This window comes from Oncorhynchus mykiss, chromosome 3 (assembly GCF_013265735.2).
Source record: "Oncorhynchus mykiss isolate Arlee chromosome 3, USDA_OmykA_1.1, whole genome shotgun sequence".
In the NCBI taxonomy this organism is placed as follows: domain Eukaryota; kingdom Metazoa; phylum Chordata; class Actinopteri; order Salmoniformes; family Salmonidae; genus Oncorhynchus; species Oncorhynchus mykiss.
The window spans coordinates 83,059,459-83,079,718 of record NC_048567.1 but is presented as its reverse complement, the minus strand read 5'-3'; the positions used below and the strand labels follow the sequence as shown (position 1 = coordinate 83,079,718).

At 45.4% G+C, this 20,260-nt stretch overlaps 1 protein-coding gene across 1 annotated transcript in view; it reads left to right on the top strand.

The window, feature by feature from the left end:
- LOC110504940 (neuropilin-2-like) overlaps window positions 1-20,260 on the top strand; it is a gene marked incomplete at its 5' end in the record, with an annotated part of 288,221 nt that overhangs the window by 113,988 nt on the left and 153,973 nt on the right. Inside the window, 3 exons of the mRNA XM_036965260.1 lie at window positions 3,156-3,331; window positions 4,711-4,884; window positions 7,814-7,958. Coding sequence (XP_036821155.1) covers window positions 3,156-3,331; window positions 4,711-4,884; window positions 7,814-7,958 — 495 coding nt within the window. The remainder of the gene's footprint in view (window positions 1-3,155; window positions 3,332-4,710; window positions 4,885-7,813; window positions 7,959-20,260) is intronic.

Sequence of the window (20,260 nt, the reverse complement as noted above, 5' to 3'; positions counted from 1 at the left end):
GCATGTCTGCGATTTGGGGATATATGCAATCTGTGTATTATTCTTAATTGGATTGCTCTAGTACAATTACGTATAGATATTGTTTTTGCATATCTCCAAATGTCCTCCCACATCTCTTCATCAATAGTAACAGACAATTCTTTCTCCCACACTTGTTTCACCCTCTGTGTGTTGACTTGCCTGGTTAAATAAAGGTAAAATAAAAATAAATAAATCCCTAGCCACGTCCTCAGAGCATGAGCAGACCAGCTGGCATGCTTCAAGAGGACCACCATTGTTCCTGTACCCAAGAAAAGGTAACTGAGCTAAAAGACCTAGATCCACTTCAGTTTGCATACCGCCCCAACTGCTCTGTCCCATCTAGACAAGAGGAATAGAGCTCAGCATTCAACACCATAGTACCCTCCAAGCTCATGATCAAACTGGAGGCCCTGGGTCTCGACCCCGCCCTGTGTAATTGGGTCCTGGACTTTCTGACGGGCCGCCCCCCATGTGGTGAAGGTAGGAAACAACATCTCCACCCTGCTGATCCTCAACACTGGGGCCCCACAAGGGTGTGTGCTCAGCCCTCTCCTGTACTCCCTGTTCACCCATGACTGCGTGGCCATGCACACCTCCAACTCAATCATCAAGTTTGCAGAAGACACAACAGTAGTGGGCCTGATTACCAACAACGACGAGACGGCCTACAGGGAGGTGAGGGCCCTCGGAGTGTGATGAAGAAGGTGCAGCAACCTCAGGAGGCTGAAGAAATTTGGCTTGTCACCCAAAACCCTGACCAACTTTAACAGATGCAGAATTGAGAGCATCCTGTCAGGCTGTATCACCGCCTGGTACGGCAACTGCTCCGCCCACAACTGTAAGGCTCTCCAGATGGTAGTGAGGTCTGCACAACGCATTACCGGGGGCAAACTACCTGCCCTCCAGGACCACCTCATCAAGGACATCAACCCCCCGAGCCATTGCCTGTTCACTCCGCTATCATCCAGAAGGCGAGGTCAGTACAGGTGCATCAAAGCAGAGACCGAGAGACTGAAAAACAGCTTCTATCTGAAGGCCATCAGACTGTTAAACAGCCATCACTAACATTGCGAGGCTGCAGCCAACATACAGACCTGAAATCACCACTTTAATAAATGGAACACTGTCACTTTAATAAATGGATCACTGTCACTTTAATAAATGGAACACTGTCACTTTAATAAATGGAACACTGTCACTTTAATAAATGTAACACTGTCACTTTAATAAATGTAACTCTGTCACTTTAATAAATGGATCACTGTCACTTTAATACATGGATCGCTGTCACTTTAATAATGTTTACATATCTGCTGTGTATGTGACAAATACAAATTAATTTGCTTTGAATAGCATTCTAGTTTTTTGTTAATTCTTTCCAATGTGTCAAGTAATTATCTTTTTGTTTTGTCATGATTTGGTTGGGTCTAATTGGGTTGCTGTCCTGGGGCTCTGTGGGGTGTGTTTGTGTTGGTGAACAGAGCCCCAGGACCAGCTTGCTTAGCTGATATCGGCCTAATTCTGCTCTGCATGCATTATTTGGTGTTTTACGTTGTACACAGAGGATATTTTTTGCAGAATTCTGCATGCAGTCTCTCAATTTCTTGTTTGTCCCATTTAGTGAATTATTGGTCGGTGAGCGGACCCCAGACATCACAACCATAAAGGGCAATGGGTTCTCTCTGTCTCTCTCTCTCTCTCTGTCTCTCTATCTCTCTCTCTCTCTCTCTCTGTCTCTCTCTCTCTGTCTCTCTCTCTCTCTCTGTGTCTGTCTCTCTCTCTCTCTCTCTCTCTCTCTCTCTGTCTCTCTCTCTCTGTCTCTCTCTCTCTGTCTCTGTCTCTCTGTCTCTCTCTGTGTCTGTCTCTCTCTCTCTGTCTCTCTATCTCTGTCTCTCTCTCTCTCTCTGTGTCTCTCTCTGTCTCTCTCTGTCTCTCTCTCTCTCTCTGTGTCTGTCTCTCTCTCTCTGTCTCTCTCTCTCTGTCTCTCTGTCTCTCTCTGTGTCTGTCTCTCTCTCTCTGTCTCTCTATCTCTGTCTCTCTCTCTCTCTCTGTGTCTCTCTCTGTCTCTCTCTGTCTCTCTCTCTCTCTCTGTGTCTGTCTCTCTCTCTCTGTCTCTCTATCTCTGTCTCTCTCTCTCTCTCTCTCTCTCTCTCTCTCTGTGTCTCTCTCTGTCTCTCTCTGTCTCTCTCTCTCTCTCTGTGTCTGTCTCTCTCTCTGTCTCTATCTCTGTCTCTCTCTCTCTCTCTCTCTCTCTCTCTCTCTCTCTCTCGGTCTGTCTGTCTGTCTGTCTTTCTCTCTCTGACTCCTCTATATCTTTCACTCCTTTCTTCATCCCTCCATATCTAGCTTTTCCATATTTCTTTTTAATTTTCACACTTTTACGAGGAAGGGAAAGCTCTTTGTTCACCCAGCAGTAGTACAGAGCACTGTGGGAGTGTGTGGGATCTGATCTGCTCTCTCACTCTCTTTTAGGTAAAGGGCAATTCTCTTTTCCTTCCATCTCCCACTGTTTCTGTTCCTCTGGTCTGTTCTCTGCCTAGCTAGTATCCTGCAGTCAAAATGTCTCCCACTAACTTCTCTTAAAGACACACAGATAATAGTAATAAAGTCACTTGGACGTGCCTATTTAGGGCACTAATTCTGACCGCAGCCCTATGAGCCCTGGTGGAAAGAAGTGCACTATACAGGGCAGAGGGTACCATTTGAGACCAACGAGTGGCTTGTGTTTCATTATTTACTGTTGAGACATAACTACATGAAACATTGATTTCACCTTGAAATGTCCTTGTCAGTCTTCCTCAACGCTCAATCAGCACTCTCTCTCTCGTCTTTCTCTCTCCTCCCCGTTCCTCGTTCCTGTTTCCCTCCCCTCCCTACCCCCGTTAACCTCCCCACCAAGAACAAAATATACTGCCCTAGCTGTCCATTCTGTGCCCATATAATATCAACTAAGTTGTCTGACTTTGTGTTTTGTTATTTGTTTTATTCTCAGTCATGTGTGTATTGCTATACTCTATGTGCCGGTTTCCGGGCAAGATTAAGTCTGGACAAACACATTGGATATTCTCTCTAAACTTAATCTGTGTCTGGGAAACTGACCCTGAATATATTTTAAATACAATTCTCCCTTCCAGACGCTCCATGTTCTGAGATGCAGGGGATGCTGTCCGGCCTGCTGCCCGACTCCCAGATCACAGCGTCATCCATGAGGGATGTCCACGGCTCCATGGGGACGGCCAGGCTGGTAGCCAGCAGGTCAGGATGGTTCCCTAGCCCAACACAGCCTCTGGCCGGGGAGGAGTGGCTCCAGGTAAACAACGTGACCTTTTCACACTGGCCAAGTCTGTTGGTTGTCACTGTTTGTGTCTAAAAAAACATTTCAGAAATAATTATTATTCTGCAGGTTTTTAGCTCATGTTTGAAAACTTAAATTCAAATAAGATTGTATTTGTCACCTGAATACTTGAATACAACAGGTGTAGTAGACCTTACAGTGAAATGCTGAATACAACAGGTGTAGTAGACCTTACAGTGAAATGCTGAATACAACAGGTGTAGTAGACCTTACAGTGAAATGCTGAATACAACAGGTGTAGTAGACCTTACAGTGAAATGCTGAATACAACAGGTGTAGTATACCTTACAGTGAAATGCTGAATATAACAGGTGTAGTAGACCTCACAGTGAAATGCTGAATACAACAGGTGTAGTAGACCTTACAGTGAAATGCTGAATACAACAGGTGTATTAGACCTCACAGTGAAATGCTGAATACAACAGGTGTAGTAGACCTCACAGTGAAATGCTGAATACAACAGGTGTAGTAGACCTTACAGTGAAATGCTGAATACAACAGGTGTGTTAGACCTCACAGTGAAATGCTGAATACAACAGGTGTAGTAGACCTCACAGTGAAATGCTGAATACAACAGGTGTAGTAGACCTTACAGTGAAATGCTGAATACAACAGGTTTAGTAGACCTTACAGTGAAATGCTGAATACAACAGGTGTAGTAGACCTTACAGTGAAATGCTGAATACAACAGGTTTAGTAGACCTTACAGTGAAATGCTGAATACAACAGGTATAGTAGACCTCACAGTGAAATGCTGAATACAACAGGTGTAGTAGACCTTACAGTGAAATGCTGAATACAACAGGTGTAGGTAGACCTTACAGTGAAATGCTGAATACAACAGGTGTAGTAGCCCTTACAGTGAAATGCTGAATACAACAGGTGTAGTAGACCTCACAGTGAAATGCTGAATACAACAGGTGTAGTAGACCTCACAGTGAAATGCTGAATACAACAGGTGTAGGTAGACCTTACAGTGAAATGCTGAATACAACAGGTGTAGTAGACCTCACAGTGAAATGCTGAATACAACAGGTGTAGGTAGACCTTACAGTGAAATGCTGAATACAACAGGTGTAGTAGACCTCACAGTGAAATGCTGAATACAACAGGTGTAGTAGACCTTACAGTGAAATGCTGAATACAACAGGTGTAGTATACCTCACAGTGAAATGCTGAATACAACAGGTGTAGTAGACCTCACAGTGAAATGCTGAATACAACAGGTGTATGCTGTTCCTTACCTTGTGTTGCCTTCTGTCTGTTTATCTATGTCACTGTAAAGTGTTTTAAATCACTTCATCTTTCCGTCGGTGTGATTTGTTGTGATCCAGGTGGACTTGGGGGTCCCCAAGACCGTACGAGGCGTCATCACCCAGGGAGTCAGGACAGTGGAGGGGAGTACCTCGGCTGAGAACAGGGCCTTCGTCAGGAAGTACCGCGTGTCTTACAGCCTGACGGGCAAGGACTGGACTTTTATACTGGACAGAAAGACCAGCCATCCTAAGGTATGGGGAACACACCACACACACACACACACACTCACACACACACACACACACACACACACACACACACACACACACACACACACACACACACACACACACACACCACACACACACACACACACACACACACACCACACACACACACACCACACACACACACACACACACACACACACACACACACACACACACACACACACACACACACACACACACACACACACACACACACACACACACCACACACACCACACACACACACACACCACACACATACACACACACCACACACACACACACCACACACACCACACACACACACCACACACACACCACACACACACATACCACACACACATACACACACCCACACCACACACACACCACACACCACACACACACACACACACACACACACACACACCACACACCACACACACACACACCACACACCACACACACCACACACAACACCACACCACACCCACACCACACACACACCACACACACACACACACACACACCACACACCACACACACACCACCACACACAACACATACACCACACACACACACCACACACACACCACACACACACATACCACACACACACACACACACCCACACCACACACACACACACACACCACACACCACACACACACACACACACACACACACACACCACACACACACACCACACACACCACACACAACACCACACCACACACACACCACACACACACACACACACCACCACACACAACACATACACCACACAACACCACGCACACACCACACACACACCACACACACACACACACACCCCACACAACAAACACACCACACAACAAACACACCACACAGCACACCACACACACTCACACACACACCACACAACACACACAATTTTCTAATTCATGGGTATTTATCCTCTACACTCAAATAGTACACTATTCCCTATATAGTGCACTAGTTTTGACTACTTTTCAAAAGAAGTGCACTGTATAGTGAATAGTGTAGTATTGGGAACTCAGTTTCAGAGCCGTCACATTCAGAGACAAGTCTCCCTCCTGCGTCCTTCAGTTTGGAAAGAAAATAATTCCATTAGAGTGATAACTGCTGAGAGCTGCTCTGATAACATTTATTGTGTGTTAATTAAAAACGTCTCTGTTCTGCCACCAACTCAGATTATATTACTATAGTAGTACTATGCTCCAGTAGGCAGTTTAGAGAAATACACACACACACACACACCGACACACACAAACACACACACACAACCACACACACACACACACAACCACACACACACACACAAAACCACACACACACACACACACACACACACACACACACAACCACACACACACACACATAGGGCAGGTGATGACATAGGGCATGTGATGACATAGGGCACATGGTGACATAGGGCACGTGATGACATAGGGCATGTGATGACAGGGCATGTGATGACATAGGGCACGTGATGACATAGGGCATGTGATGACATAGGGCACATGGTGACATAGGGCACGTGATGACATAGGGCACGTGATGACATAGGGCACGTGATGACATAGTGCACGTGATAACATAGGGCACATGATGACATAGTGCACGTGATGACATAGGGCACATGATGACATAGGGCACGTGATGACATAGGGCACGTGATGACATAGAGCACGTGGTGACATAGGGCATGTGATGACATAGGGCACGTGATGACATAGGGCATGTTATGACATAGTGCACGTGATGACATAGGGCACGTGATGACATAGTGCACGTGATGACATAGTGCACGTGATGACATAGGGCACGTTATGACAGTGCACGTGATGACATAGGGCACGTGATGACATAGGGCACGTGATGACATAGTGCACGTGATGACATAGGGCACGTGATGACATAGTGCACACAAAATGTACTTCTTCACCTAAGTTTTCTTGTTGAATATTCCATTTTTATTTGATACGTGTTTCCATCTCTAGTGATAGTTGTGTCCCTGCTGAACGATGCGATTACTATGGAGAATATTGCTATGGAGGAGAGCGACGATATTGGTCTTTGTCAAACGGCATGCGTTGCCTAATAAACGGCATGTTTTCCTGAGTCGTAGTGGACCAGACACCGTCACGTGACTTTGATATCATTGTTATTATATATATTATTAATTATTATTATATCAATATTCGCCCATAAAATGTGTTTCCAATAGATTTTACCGACACAAAAAAGATCCCACCATGTCGAACGAACAATTTATTTATCGGGATTTATAAAATTGTACAGGAACGTCCTGTTTCCATCACAGCTGTTTTTATACAGTATGACTTTACTCGCATACTGTAGGTGGAAACGTGGTCAGTGTCTCTGCTACAGATTTATACATCTCTCTTCTCATTGTCTCTGCTACAGATTTATACATCTCTCTTCTCATTGTCTCTGCTACAGATTTATACATCTCTCTTCTCATTGTCTCTGCTACAGATTTATACATCTCTCTTCTCAGTGTCTCTGCTACAGATTTATACATCTCTCTTCTCAGTGTCTCTGCTACAGATTTATACATCTCTCTTCTCAGTGTCTCTGCTACAGATTTATACATCTCTCTTCTCAGTGTCTCTGCTACAGATTTATACATCTCTCTTCTCATTGTCTCTGCTACAGATTTATACATCTCTCTTCTCATTGTCTCTGCTACAGATTTATACATCTCTCTTCTCATTGTCTCTGCTACAGATTTATACATCTCTTCTCATTGTCTCTGCTACAGATTTATACATCTCTCTTCTCATTGTCTCTGCTACAGATTTATACATCTCTCTTCTCATTGTCTCTGCTACAGATTTATACATCTCTCTTCTCATTGTCTCTGCTACAGATTTATACATCTCTTCTCATTGTCTCTGCTACAGATTTTTGAGGGAAACACACACTACGACACTCCAGAGATCCGTCGGTTTGAGGAGATAACGGCTCAGTTCATCAGGATCTACCCAGAGAGGTGGTCTCCTGCTGGGATAGGGATGAGGCTGGAGGTCCTGGGATGTGAACTGCCAGGTAAGGAGATGTTCTTCACCCCCATCTCTCCACGCACACATGGCATCGCTACTATGCCATGCTTTGCCATCTACCTACCATCGGTGCAAACAAAAAGTTGTGCCAACATTACTGTAAAATAACACTACTGTAATATAACACTACTGTAATATAACATCACTAAGATAACACTCCTGTAATATAACATCACTAAGATAACACTCCTGTAAAATAACATTACTGTAAGATAACATTACTGTAAAATAACACTACTGTAATATAACATCACTAAGATAACACTCCTGTAAAATAACATTACTGTAAGATAACACTACTGTAAGATAACACTACTGTAATATAACATCACTAAGATAACATTACTGTAAGATAACACTCCTGTAAAATAACACTACTGTAAGATAACACTACTGTAATATAACATCACTAAGATAACATTACTGTAAAATAACACTAATGTAAGATAACACTACTGTAAAATAACATTACTGTAATGTAACATTACTGTAAGATAACACTACTGTAAAATAACACTACTGTAAGATAACATTACTGTAATATAACTCTACTGTAATATAACATTACTGTAAAATAACACTACTGGAAGATAACACTACTGGTGGGATAACACTACTGGTGGGGTAACACTACTGTAATATAACATTACTGTAATATAACACTACTGTAATATAACTCTACTGTAATATAGCATTACTACTGTAAAATAACACTACTGGGAGATAACACTACTGTAATATAACACTAATGTAATATAACATTACTACTGTAAAATAAAGCGTCTGCTAATCGGAAAACATTTTTATTCAATATCACACGCATGCACACTCACTCACACACACACACACACACTCACTCACTCACTCACTCACTCACTCACTCACTCACTCACTCACTCACTCACTCACTCACACACTCACTCACAAATGTTTAGTGTAATTTGAACTATGGGGTCTTGACTCCATGTGATATACGTGGTTGAATGATAACAAGTCTGTTTCCTACTATAGACAGTTGGCTGAGGTTGTTATATATTTATTTTTATTTCACCTTTATTTAACCATGTAGGCCAGTTGAGAACACATTTATTTAACCAGGTAGGCTAGTTGAGAACACCTTTATTTAACCATGTAGGCCAGTTGAGAACAAGTTCTCATTTACAACTGCAACCCAGCCAAGATAAAGCAAAGCAGTTCGACACAAACAACAACACAGAGTTACACATGGAGTAAAACAAACATACAGTCAATAATACAGTAGAAAAGTCTATATACAGCATGTGCAAATGAGGTGAGATAAGAGAGGTAAGGCAATACATAGGCCATGGTGGCAAAGTAATTACAATATAATATATTAAACACTGGAATGGTGGATGTGCAGAAGATGAATGTGCAAGTAGAGATACTGGGGTGCAAAGGAGCAAGATAAATAAATAAATACAGTATGGGGATGAGGTAGGTAGATAGATGGGCTGTTTACAGATGGGCTATGTACAGGTGCAGTGATCTGTGAGCTGCTCTGACAGCTGGTGATTAAAGAGAGGGAGTCTCCAGCTTTAGTGGTTTTTGTTCGTTCCAGTCATTGGGGATGACCAGTTAGATATACCTGCTGGAGCGCATGCTACGGGTGGGTGTTTGTTGCTTTGGTGACCAGTGAGCTGAGATAAGGCGGGGCTTTACCTAGCATAGACTTATAGATGACCTGGAGCCAGTGGGTTTGGCGACGAGTATGTTTCCTACTATAGACAGTGGGCTGACTAGTGATTGATAACTGTCTCCTACTTTAGACAGTGGGCTGACTAGTGATTGATAACTGTGTCCCACTATAGACAGTGGGCTATAGACAGTGGGCTGACTAGTGATTGATAACTGTTTCCTACTATAGACAGTGGGCTATAGACAGTGGGCTGACTAGTGATTGATAACTGTTTCCTACTATAGACAGTGGGCTAACTAGTGATTGATAACTGTTTCCTACTATAGACAGTGGGCTGACTAGTGATTGATAACTGTCTCCTACTATAAACAGTGGGCTGACTAGTGATTGATAACTGTGTCTTACTATAGACAGTGGGCTGACTAGTGATTGATAACTGTTTCCTACTATAGACAGTGGGCTGAATTGTCTTTGCCAATTTTGCCCAGTCTGGGTACACGAGGCTGAAGTCTCTTCTGAGGACCTTTCATCTTCTGTGTGATAAGAACAGAAACACACCATACAGTAACGTCCCAGCAGCTTGATGAAGTATATTAGTCTATTAGTCTATTAGTCTATAAAGTCTATTAGTATATTAGTCTATGAAGTCTAAAGGCTATTAGTCTATGAAGTCTAAAGTCTATGAAGTCTATTAGTATATTAGTCTATGAAGTCTATTAGTCTATGAAGTCTAAAGTCTATGAAGTCTATTAGTAAATTAGTCTATGAAGTCTAAAGTCTATGAAGTCTATTAGTATATTAGTCTATGAAGTCTATTAGTCTATGAAGTCTACTAGTCTATGAAGTCTATTAGTCTATGAAGTCTATTAGTATATGAAGTCTATTAGTCTATTAGTCTATGAAGTCTATTAGTCTATTAGTCTATGAAGTCTATTAGTATATTAGTCTATGAAGTCTATTAGTCTATGAAGTCTAAAGTCTATGAAGTCTATTAAGTCTATTAGTCTATGAAGTCTATTAGTCTATGAAGTCTAAAGTCTATGAAGTCTATTAGTATATTAGTCTATGAAGTCTATTAGTCTATGAAGTCTATTAGTCTATGAAGTCTAAAGTCTATGAAGTCTATTAAGTCTATTAGTCTATGAAGTCTATTAGTCTATGAAGTCTAAAGTCTATGAAGTCTATTAGTATATTAGTCTATGAATTCTATGACGTCTTAGTCTATTAGTCTATGAAGTCTATGACGTCTACTAGTCTATGAAGTCTATTAGTCTATGAAGTCTAATTAGTCTATGAAGTCTAAAGTCTATGAAGTATATTAGTATATTAGTCTATGAAGTCTATTAGTCTATGAAGTCTATTAGTCTATGAAGTCTATTAGTCTATGAAGTCTAAAGTCTATGAGGTCTATTAGTATATTAGTCTATGAAGTCTATGACGTCTTAGTCTATTAGTCTATGAAGTCTATGAAGTCTAGTAGTCTATTAGTCTATGAAGTCTATGACGTCTACTAGTCTATGAAGTCTATTAGTCTATGAAGTCTAATTAGTCTATTAGTCTATGAAGTCTATTAGTCTATTAGTCTATGAAGTCTATGACGTCTACGAAGTCTATTAGTCTATGAAGTCTAATTAGTCTATTAGTCTATGAAGTCTATTAGTCTATGAAGTCTAAAGTCTGTGAAGTCTATTAGTATATTAGTCTATGAAGTCTACTAGTCTATGAAGTCTATGAAGTATATTAGTCTATTAGTCTATGAAGTCTATGAAGTCTACTAGTCTATGAAGTCAATTAGTCTATGAAGTCTAATTAGTCTATTAGTCTATGAAGTCTATTAGTCTATGAAGTCTATTAGTCTATGAAGTCTAAAGTCTGTGAAGTCTATTAGTATATTAGTCTATGAAGTCTACTAGTCTATGAAGTCTATGAAGTCTATTAGTCTATTAGTCTATGAAGTCTATGAAGTCTACTAGTCAATGAAGTCTTTTAGTCTATGAAGTCTAATTAGTCTATTAGTCTATGAAGTCTATTAGTCTATGAAGTCTAAAGTCTATGAAGTCTATTAGTATATTAGTCTATGAAGTCTATTAGTCTATGAAGTCTATTAGTCTATGAAGTCTATTAGTCTAAGAAGTCTAAAGTCTATGAAGTCTATTAGTATATTAGTCTATGAAGTCTATTCGTCTATGACGTCTTAGTCTATTAGTCTATGAAGTCTACTAGTCTATTAGTCTATGAAGTCTAAAGTCTATGAAGTCTATTAGTATATTAGTCTATGAAGTCTATTAGTCTATGAAGTCTATTAGTCTATGAAGTCTATTAGTCTAAGAAGTCTAAAGTCTGAAGTCTATTAGTATATTAGTCTATGAAGTCTATTCGTCTATGACGTCTTAGTCTATTAGTCTATGAAGTCTACTAGTCTATTAGTCTATGAAGTCTAAAGTATATGAAGTCTATTAGTATATTAGTCTATGAAGTCTATTAGTCTATTACGTCTTAGTCTATTAGTCTATGAAGTATATTAGTCTATGAAGTCTATTAGTCTATGAAGTCTTAGTCTATGAAGTCCATTAGTCTATGAAGTCTATGAAGTCTATTAGTCTATGAAGTCTATTAGTCTATGAAGTCTTAGTCTATTAGTCTATTAAGTATATTAGTCTATGAAGTCTTAGTCTATTAGTCTATTAGTCTATGAAGTCTATTAGTATATTAGTCTATGAAGTCTATTAGTCTATTAGTATATTAGTCTATGAAGTCTATTAGTCTTTTAGTCTATGAAGTCTATTAGTCTATTAGTATATGAAGTCTTAGTCTATTAGTCTATGAAGTCTATTAGTCTATGAAGTCAATTAGTCTATGAAGTCTATTAGTCTATGAAGTCTATGAAGTCTATTAGTATATTAGTCTATGAAGTCTATTAGTCTATTAGTATATTAGTCTATGAAGTCTATTAGTCTTTTAGTCTATGAAGTCTATTAGTCTATTAGTATATGAAGTCTTAGTCTATTAGTCTATGAAGTCTATTAGTCTATTTGTCTATTAGTCTATTAGTCTATTTGTCAATGAAGTCTATGAAGTATATTAGTCTATTAAGTATATTGGTCTATTTGTCTATTAGTCTATTGGTCTATGAAGTCTATTAGTCTATTAGTCTATTTGTCTATTAGTATATTAGTCTATTAGTTTATTAGTCTATGAAGTATATTTGTCTATTAGTCTATGAAGTCTATTAGTCTATGAAGTCTATTAGTCTATTAGTCTATGAAGTCTATTAGTCTATTAGTATATTAGTCTATGAAGTCTATTAGTATATTAGTCTATGAAGTCTTTTAGTCTATGATATCTATTAGTCTATGAAGTCTATGAAGTCTATTAGTATATTAGTCTATGAAGTCTATGAAGTCTATTAGTATATTAGCATATTAGTCTATGAAGTATATTAGTCTATTTGTCTATTTGTCTATTAGTCTATTAGTCTATTTGTCAATGAAGTCTATGAAGTATATTAGTCTATGAAGTATATTGGTCTATTTGTCTATTAGTCTATGAAGTCTATTAGTATATTAGCATATTAGTCTATGAAGTATATTAGTCTATTTGTCTATTTGTCTATTAGTCTATTAGTCTATTTGTCAATGAAGTCTATGAAGTATATTAGTCTATGAAGTATATTGGTCTATTAGTCTATTAGTCTATGAAGTCTATTATTCTATGACGTATATTCATCTATTAGTATATTGGTCTATTTGTCTATTAGTCTATTAGTCTATGAAGTCTATTAGTCTATGAAGTATATTAATCTATTAGTCTATTATTATATTAGTCTATTAGTCTATGAAGTATATTAATCTATTAGTCTATTAGTATATTAGTCTATTAGCCTGTTAGTCTATGACATCTATTAGTCTCTGAAGTCTATGAAGTTTATTAGTCTATGAAGTTTATTAGTCTATGAAGTTTATTAGTCTATGAAGTCTATTAGTCTATGAAGTCTATGAAGTCTGTTAGCCTATGAAGTTTATTATACTTCATAGACTAGAGACAGACAGAGATATATCTCCTCCTGAGTCACCTGGCAGCCATGCAGGTGAAGATGAGGACAGGATATGACACTTACCTTAAAGACGAGCACAGAATAGGATCCGTACCTTGAAGACGAGGACAGGATATGACACGTACCTTGAAGACGAAGACAGGATATGACACATATGTTGAAGACGAGGACAGGATATGACACGTACCTTGAAGACGAGGACAGGATATGACACTTACCTTGAAGACAAGTATATGACACGTACCTTGAAGACGAGGACAGGATATGACACGTACCTTGAAGACGAGGACAGGATATGACACATACCTTGAAGACGAGGACAGGATATGACACGTACCTTGAAGACGAGGACAGGATATGACACATACCTTGAAGACGAGGACAGGATATGACACGTACCTTGAAGACGAGGACAGGATATGACACTTACCTTGAAGACGAGGACAGGATATGACACGTACCTTGAAGACGAGGACAGGATATGACACATACCTTGAAGACGAGGACAGGATATGACACATACCTTGAAGACGAGGACAGGATATGACACGTACCTTGAAGACGAGGACAGGATATGACACTTACCTTGAAGACAAGGATATGCCACGTACCTTGAAGACGAGGACAGAATATGACACATACCTTGAAGACGAGGACAGGATATGACACGTACCTTGAAGACGAGGACAGGATATGACACATACCTTGAAGACGAGGACAGGATATGACACGTACCTTGAAGACGAGGACAGGATATGACACATACCTTGAAGACGAGGACAGGATATGACACGTACCTTGAAGACGAGGACAGGATATGACACTTACCTTGAAGACGAGGACAGGATATGACACGTACCTTGAAGACGAGGACAGGATATGACACATACCTTGAAGACGAGGACAGGATATGACACATACCTTGAAGACGAGGACAGGATATGACACGTACCTTGAAGACGAGGACAGGATATGACACTTACCTTGAAGACAAGGATATGCCACGTACCTTGAAGACGAGGACAGAATATGACACATACCTTGAAGACGAGGACAGGATATGACACGTACCTTGAAGACGAGGACAGAATATGACACATACCTTGAAGACGAGGACAGGCTATGACAGGTGCTGGGTCCCTGTGGACATGACCATCTTTCTCAACAGGAAGAGGCTGGTGGCTGCTGGTGACAAGCTGTCGACATCACTGTGTGTCACAGAGCTAGCGGGCCCTGGCGTGGCCAGGGAAGGTGGCAGGGAGGGCTGCGGTCTGCCTATGAAAAGGTACCTGCCTGTGGGGTTGTGGGCTGGCCACATATCCTTGCCCCTGCTTCTGGGAGGGCTGTAGATCCCGATGTGGGGCCAGAGGCATGCAGTGACGGGGGAGAGGTGGGAGAGGTGGGAGAGAGGGAGAGAGAGGGAGAGAGGGAGAGAGGTGGGAGAGAGGGAGAGAGGGAGAGAGGGAGAGAGAGGGAAAGAGGTGGGAGAGAGGGAGAGTGGGAGAGAGGGAGAAAAGGGAGAGAGGTGGGAGAGAGAGGGAGAGAGGGAGAGAGGTGGGAGAGAGGTGGGAGAAAAGGGAGAGAGGTGGGAGAAAAGGGAGAGAGAGGGAGAGAGGTGGGAGAAAGGTGGGACAGAGGTGGGAGAGAGGGAGAGAGGGAAGAGGGGGCAGGGAGAAATAGCTGGCCTTGTTAAAGAGAGGAGAGACAGACGCAGTGATGGGAGAGAGGGCAAGACATATGTCCTCCCTAACAGCCCTCCCTGTTCCTGTAGACCCTCATGTGTCAGAGCGGACCAGAGGCAAGCAGTGACAGGGAGAGAGGTGGGAGAGAGGGAGAAAAGGGAGAGAGGTGAGAGATGTAGGAAAGAGGGAAGAGCGGGCAAGGAGTCTGTCTTGTCGTCCCTGAGAGTTGGCTGGTCCTGGGTTAAAGAGAGGAGAGGTGATAGCAGTGGCGGGTTTAGTGGAGGCTCAGTAGCAGGTCAGTGGCGGGTTTAGTGGAGGCTCAGTTGCGGGTCAGTGGCAGGTTTAGTTGAGTCTCAGTAGCGTGTCAGTAGCGGGTCAGTGGCGGGTTTAGTGGAGGCTCAGTAGCGGGTCAGTAGCGGGTCAGTTGAGGGTCAGTGGCGGGTTTAGTGGAGGCTCAGTAGCGGGTCAGTAGCGGGTCAGTGGCGGGTCAGTGGCGGGTTTAGTGGAGGCTCAGTAGCGGGTTTAGTGGAGGCTCAGTAGCGGGTCAGTAGTGGGTCAGTGGTGGGTTTAGTGGAGGCTCAGTAGTGGGTCAGTGGCGGGTTTAGTGGAGGCTCAGTAGCGGGTCAGTGGCAGGTTTAGTGGAGGTTCAGTAGCGAGTCAGTAGCGGGTCAGTGGAGGGTCAGTGGCGGGTTTAGTGGAGGCTCAGTAGCGGGTTTAGTGGAGGCTCAGTAGCGGGTCGGTAGCGGGTCAGTGGCGGGTCAGTGGCGGGTTTAGTGGAGGCTCAGTAGCGGGTCAGTGGAGGCTCATTAGCAGGTTTAGTGGAGGCTCATTAGCAGGTTTAGTGGAGGCTCAGTAGCGGGTCAGTGGCGGGTTTAGTGGATGCTCAGTAGCGGGTCATTGGCAGGTTTAGTGGAGGCTCAGTAGCGGGTCAGTGGTGGGTTTAGTGGAGGCTCAGTAGCAGGTCAGTGGCGGGTTTAGTGGAGGCTCAGTAGCAGGTCAGTGGCAGGTTTAGTGGAGGCTCAGTAGCGGGTCAGTGGCGGGTTTAGTGGAGGCTCAGTAGCGGGTCAGTGGCGGGTTTAGTGGAGGCTCAGTAGCGGGTCAGTGGCGGGTCAGTGGCGGGTTTAGTGGAAGCTCAGTAGCGGGTCAGTAGCGGGTCAGTGGCGGGATTAGTGGAGGCTCAGTAGCGCGTCAATGGCAGGTTTAGTGGGGGCTCAGTAGCGGGTCAGTGGCGTGTCAGTGGCGTTTTTAGTGGAGGCTCAGTAGCGGGTCAGTAGCGGGTCAGTGGCGGGTTTAGTGGAGGCTCAGTAGCAGGTCAATGGCAGGTTTAGTGGAGGCTCAGTAGCAGGTCAGTGGCAGGTTTAGTGGAGGCTCAGTAGCGGGTCAGTGGCGTGTTTAGTGGAGGCTCAGTAGCGGGTCAGTAGCGGGTCAGTGGCGGATTTAGTGGGGGCTCAGTAGCGGGTCAGTGGTGGGTTTAGTGGAGGCTCAGTAGTGGGTCAGTGGCGGGTTTAGTGGAGGATCAGTAGCGGGTCAGTGGCGGGTTTAGTGGAGGCTCAGTAGCGGGTCAGTGGCGGGTTAAGTGGAGGCTCAGTAGCAGGTCAGTAGCGGGTCAGTGGCGGATTTAGTGGGGGCTCAGTAGCGGGTCAGTGGTGGGTTTAGTGGAGGCTCAGTGGTGGGTCAGTGGCGGGTTTAGTGGAGGCTCAGTAGCGGATCAGAGGTGGGTCAGTGGCGGGTTTAGTGGAGGCTCAGTAGCGGGGCAGTGGCGGGTCAGTGGCGGGTTTAGTGGAGGCTCAGTAGCGGGTTAGTGGCGGGTCAGTGGCGGGGCAGTGGCGGGTTTAGTGGAGGCTCAGTAGCGGGTCAGTCGCGGGTCAGTTGAGGGTCAGTGGCGGGTTTAGTGGAGGCTCAGTAGCGGGTCAGTAGCGGGTCAGTGGCGGGTCAGTGGCGGGTTTAGTGGAGGCTCAGTAGCGGGTTTAGTGGAGGCTCAGTAGCGGGTCAGTAGTGGGTCAGTGGTGGGTTTAGTGGAGGCTCAGTAGAGGGTCAGTGGCGGGTTTAGTGGAGGCTCAGTAGCGGGTCAGTGGCAGGTTTAGTGGAGGCTCAGTAGCGGGTCAGTGGCGTGTTTAGTGGAGGCTCAGTAGCGGGTCAGTGGTGTGTTTAGTGGAGGCTCAGTAGCGGGTCAGTAGCGGGTCAGTGGCGGATTTAGTGGGGGCTCAGTAGCGGGTCAGTGGTGGGTTTAGTGGAGGCTCAGTAGTGGGTCAGTGGCGGGTTTAGTGGAGGATCAGTAGCGGGTCAGTGGCGGGTTTAGTGTAGGCTCAGTAGCGGGTCAGTGGCGGGTTAAGTGGAGGCTCAGTAGCAGGTCAGTAGCGGGTCAGTGGCGGATTTAGTGGGGGCTCAGTAGCGGGTCAGTGGTGGGTTTAGTGGAGGCTCAGTAGCGGGTCAGTGGCGGGTTTAGTGGAGGCTCAGTAGCGGATCAGAGGTGGGTCAGTGGCGGGTTTAGTGGAGGCTCAGGAGCGGGGCAGTGGCGGGTCAGTGGCCGGTTTAGTGGAGGCTCAGTATCGGGTTAGTGGCGGGTCAGTGGCGGGGCAGTTGCGGGTTTAGTGGAGGCTCAGTAGCGGGTCAGTCGCGGATTTAGTGGGGGCTCAGTAGCGGGTCAGTGGTGGGTTTAGTGGAGGCTCAGTAGTGGGTCAGTGGCGGGTTTAGTGGAGGCTCAGTAGCGGGTCAGTGGCGGGTTTAGTGGAGGCTCAGTAGCGGGTCAGTGGCGGGTTTAGTGGAGGCTCAGTAGCGGGTCAGTAGCGGGTCAGTGGCGGATTTAGTGGGGGCTCAGTAGCGGGTCAGTGGTGGGTTTAGTGGAGGCTCAGTAGTGGGTCAGTGGCGGGTTTAGTGGAGGCTCAGTAGCGGGTCAGTGGCGGGTTTTGTGGAGGCTCAGTAGCGGGTTAGTGGCGGGTCAGTGGCGGGTTTAGTGGAGGCTCAGTAGCGGGGCAGTGGTGGGTCAGTGGCGGGTTTAGTGGAGGCTCAGTAGCGGGTTAGTGGCGGGTCAGTGGCGGGTTTAGTGGAGGCTCAGTATTGGGTCAGTGGCAGGTCAGTGGCGGGTTTAGTGGAGGCTCAGTAGCGGGGCAGTGGTGGGTCAGTGGTGGGTTTAGTGGAGGCTCAATAGCGGGTCGGAGGCGGGTTTAGTGGAGGCTCAGTAGCGGGTCAGAGGCGGGTCAGTTGCGGGTTTAGTGGAGGCTCAGTAGTGGGTCAGTGGTGGGTCAGTGGTGGGTTTAGTGGAGGCTCAATAGCGGGTCGGAGGCGGGTTTAGTGGAGGCTCAGTAGCGGGTCAGAGGCGGGTCAGTTGCGGGTTTAGTGGAGGCTCAGTAGTGGGTCAGTAGCGGGTCAGTGGCGGGTTTAGTGGAGGCTCAGTAGCGCGTCAATGGCAGGTTTAGTGGGGGCTCAGTAGCGGGTCAGTGGCGTGTCAGTGGCGTTTTTAGTGGAGGCTCAGTAGCGGGTCAGTAGCGGGTCAGTGGCGGGTTTAGTGGAGGCTCAGTATCGGGTCAATGGCAGGTTTAGTGTAGGCTCAGTAGCAGGTCAGTGGCAGGTTTAGTGGAGGCTCAGTGGCGGGTCAGTGGCAGGTTTAGTGGAGGCTCAGTAGCGGGGCAGTGGTGGGTCAGTGGCGGGTTTAGTGGAGGCTCAGTAGCGGGTTAGTGGCGGGTCAGTGGCGGGTTTAGTGGAGGCTCAGTATTGGGTCAGTGGCAGGTCAGTGGCGGGTTTAGTGGAGGCTCAGTAGCGGGGCAGTGGTGGGTCAGTGGTGGGTTTAGTGGAGGCTCAATAGCGGGTCGGAGGCGGGTTTAGTGGAGGCTCAGTAGCGGGTCAGAGGCGGGTCAGTTGCGGGTTTAGTGGAGGCTCAGTAGTGGGTCAGTAGCGGGTCAGTGGCGGGTTTAGTGGAGGCTCAGTAGCGGGTCAGTCGCGGGTCAGTGGCGGGATTAGTGGAGGCTCAGTAGCGGGTCAGAGGCGGGTTTAGTGGAGGCTCAGTAGCGCGTCAATGGCAGGTTTAGTGGGGGCTCAGTAGCGGGTCAGTAGCGGGTCAGTGGCGGGTTTAGTGGAGGCTCAGTATCGGGTCAATGGCAGGTTTAGTGTAGGCTCAGTAGCAGGTCAGTGGCAGGTTTAGTGGAGGCTCAGTAGCGGGTCAGTGGTGGGTTTAGTGGAGGCTCAGTAGCGGGTCAGTGGCGGGTTTAGTGGAGGCTCAGTAGCGGGTCAGTAGGGGGTCAGTGGCAGATTTAGTGGGGACTCAGTAGCGGGTCAGTGGTGGGTTTAGTGGAGGCTCAGTAGCGGGTCAGTGGCGGGTTTAGTGGAGGCTCAGTAGCGGGTCAGTGGCGGGTTTAGTGGATGCTCAGTAGCGGATCAGAGGCGGGTCAGTGGCGGGTTTAGTGGAGGCTCAATAGCGGGGCAGTGGCGGGTTTAGTGGAGGCTCAGTAGCGGGTTAGTGGCGGGTCAGTGGCGGGGCAGTGGCGGGTTTAGTGGAGGCTCAGTAGCGGGTCAGTGGCGGGGCAGTGGCGGGTTTAGTGGAGGCTCAGTAGCGGGTCAGAGGCGGGTCAGTGGCGGGTTTAGTGGAGGCTCAGTAGCGGGTCAGTGGCGGGTCAGTGGCGGGTTTAGTGGAGGATCAGTAGTGGGGCAGTGATGGGTCAGTGGCGGATTTAGTGGAGGCTCAGTAGCGGGTTAGTGGCGGGTCAGTGGCGGGTTTAGTGGAGGCTTAGTAGCGGGTCAGTGGCAGGTCATTGGCGGGTTTAGTGGAGGCTCAGTAGCGGGGCAGTGGTGGGTCAGTGGTGGGTTTAGTGGAGGCTCAATAGCTTGTCGGAGGCGGGTTTAGTGGAGGCTCAGTAGCGGGTCAGAGGCGGGTCAGTTGCGGGTTTAGTGGAGGCTCAGTA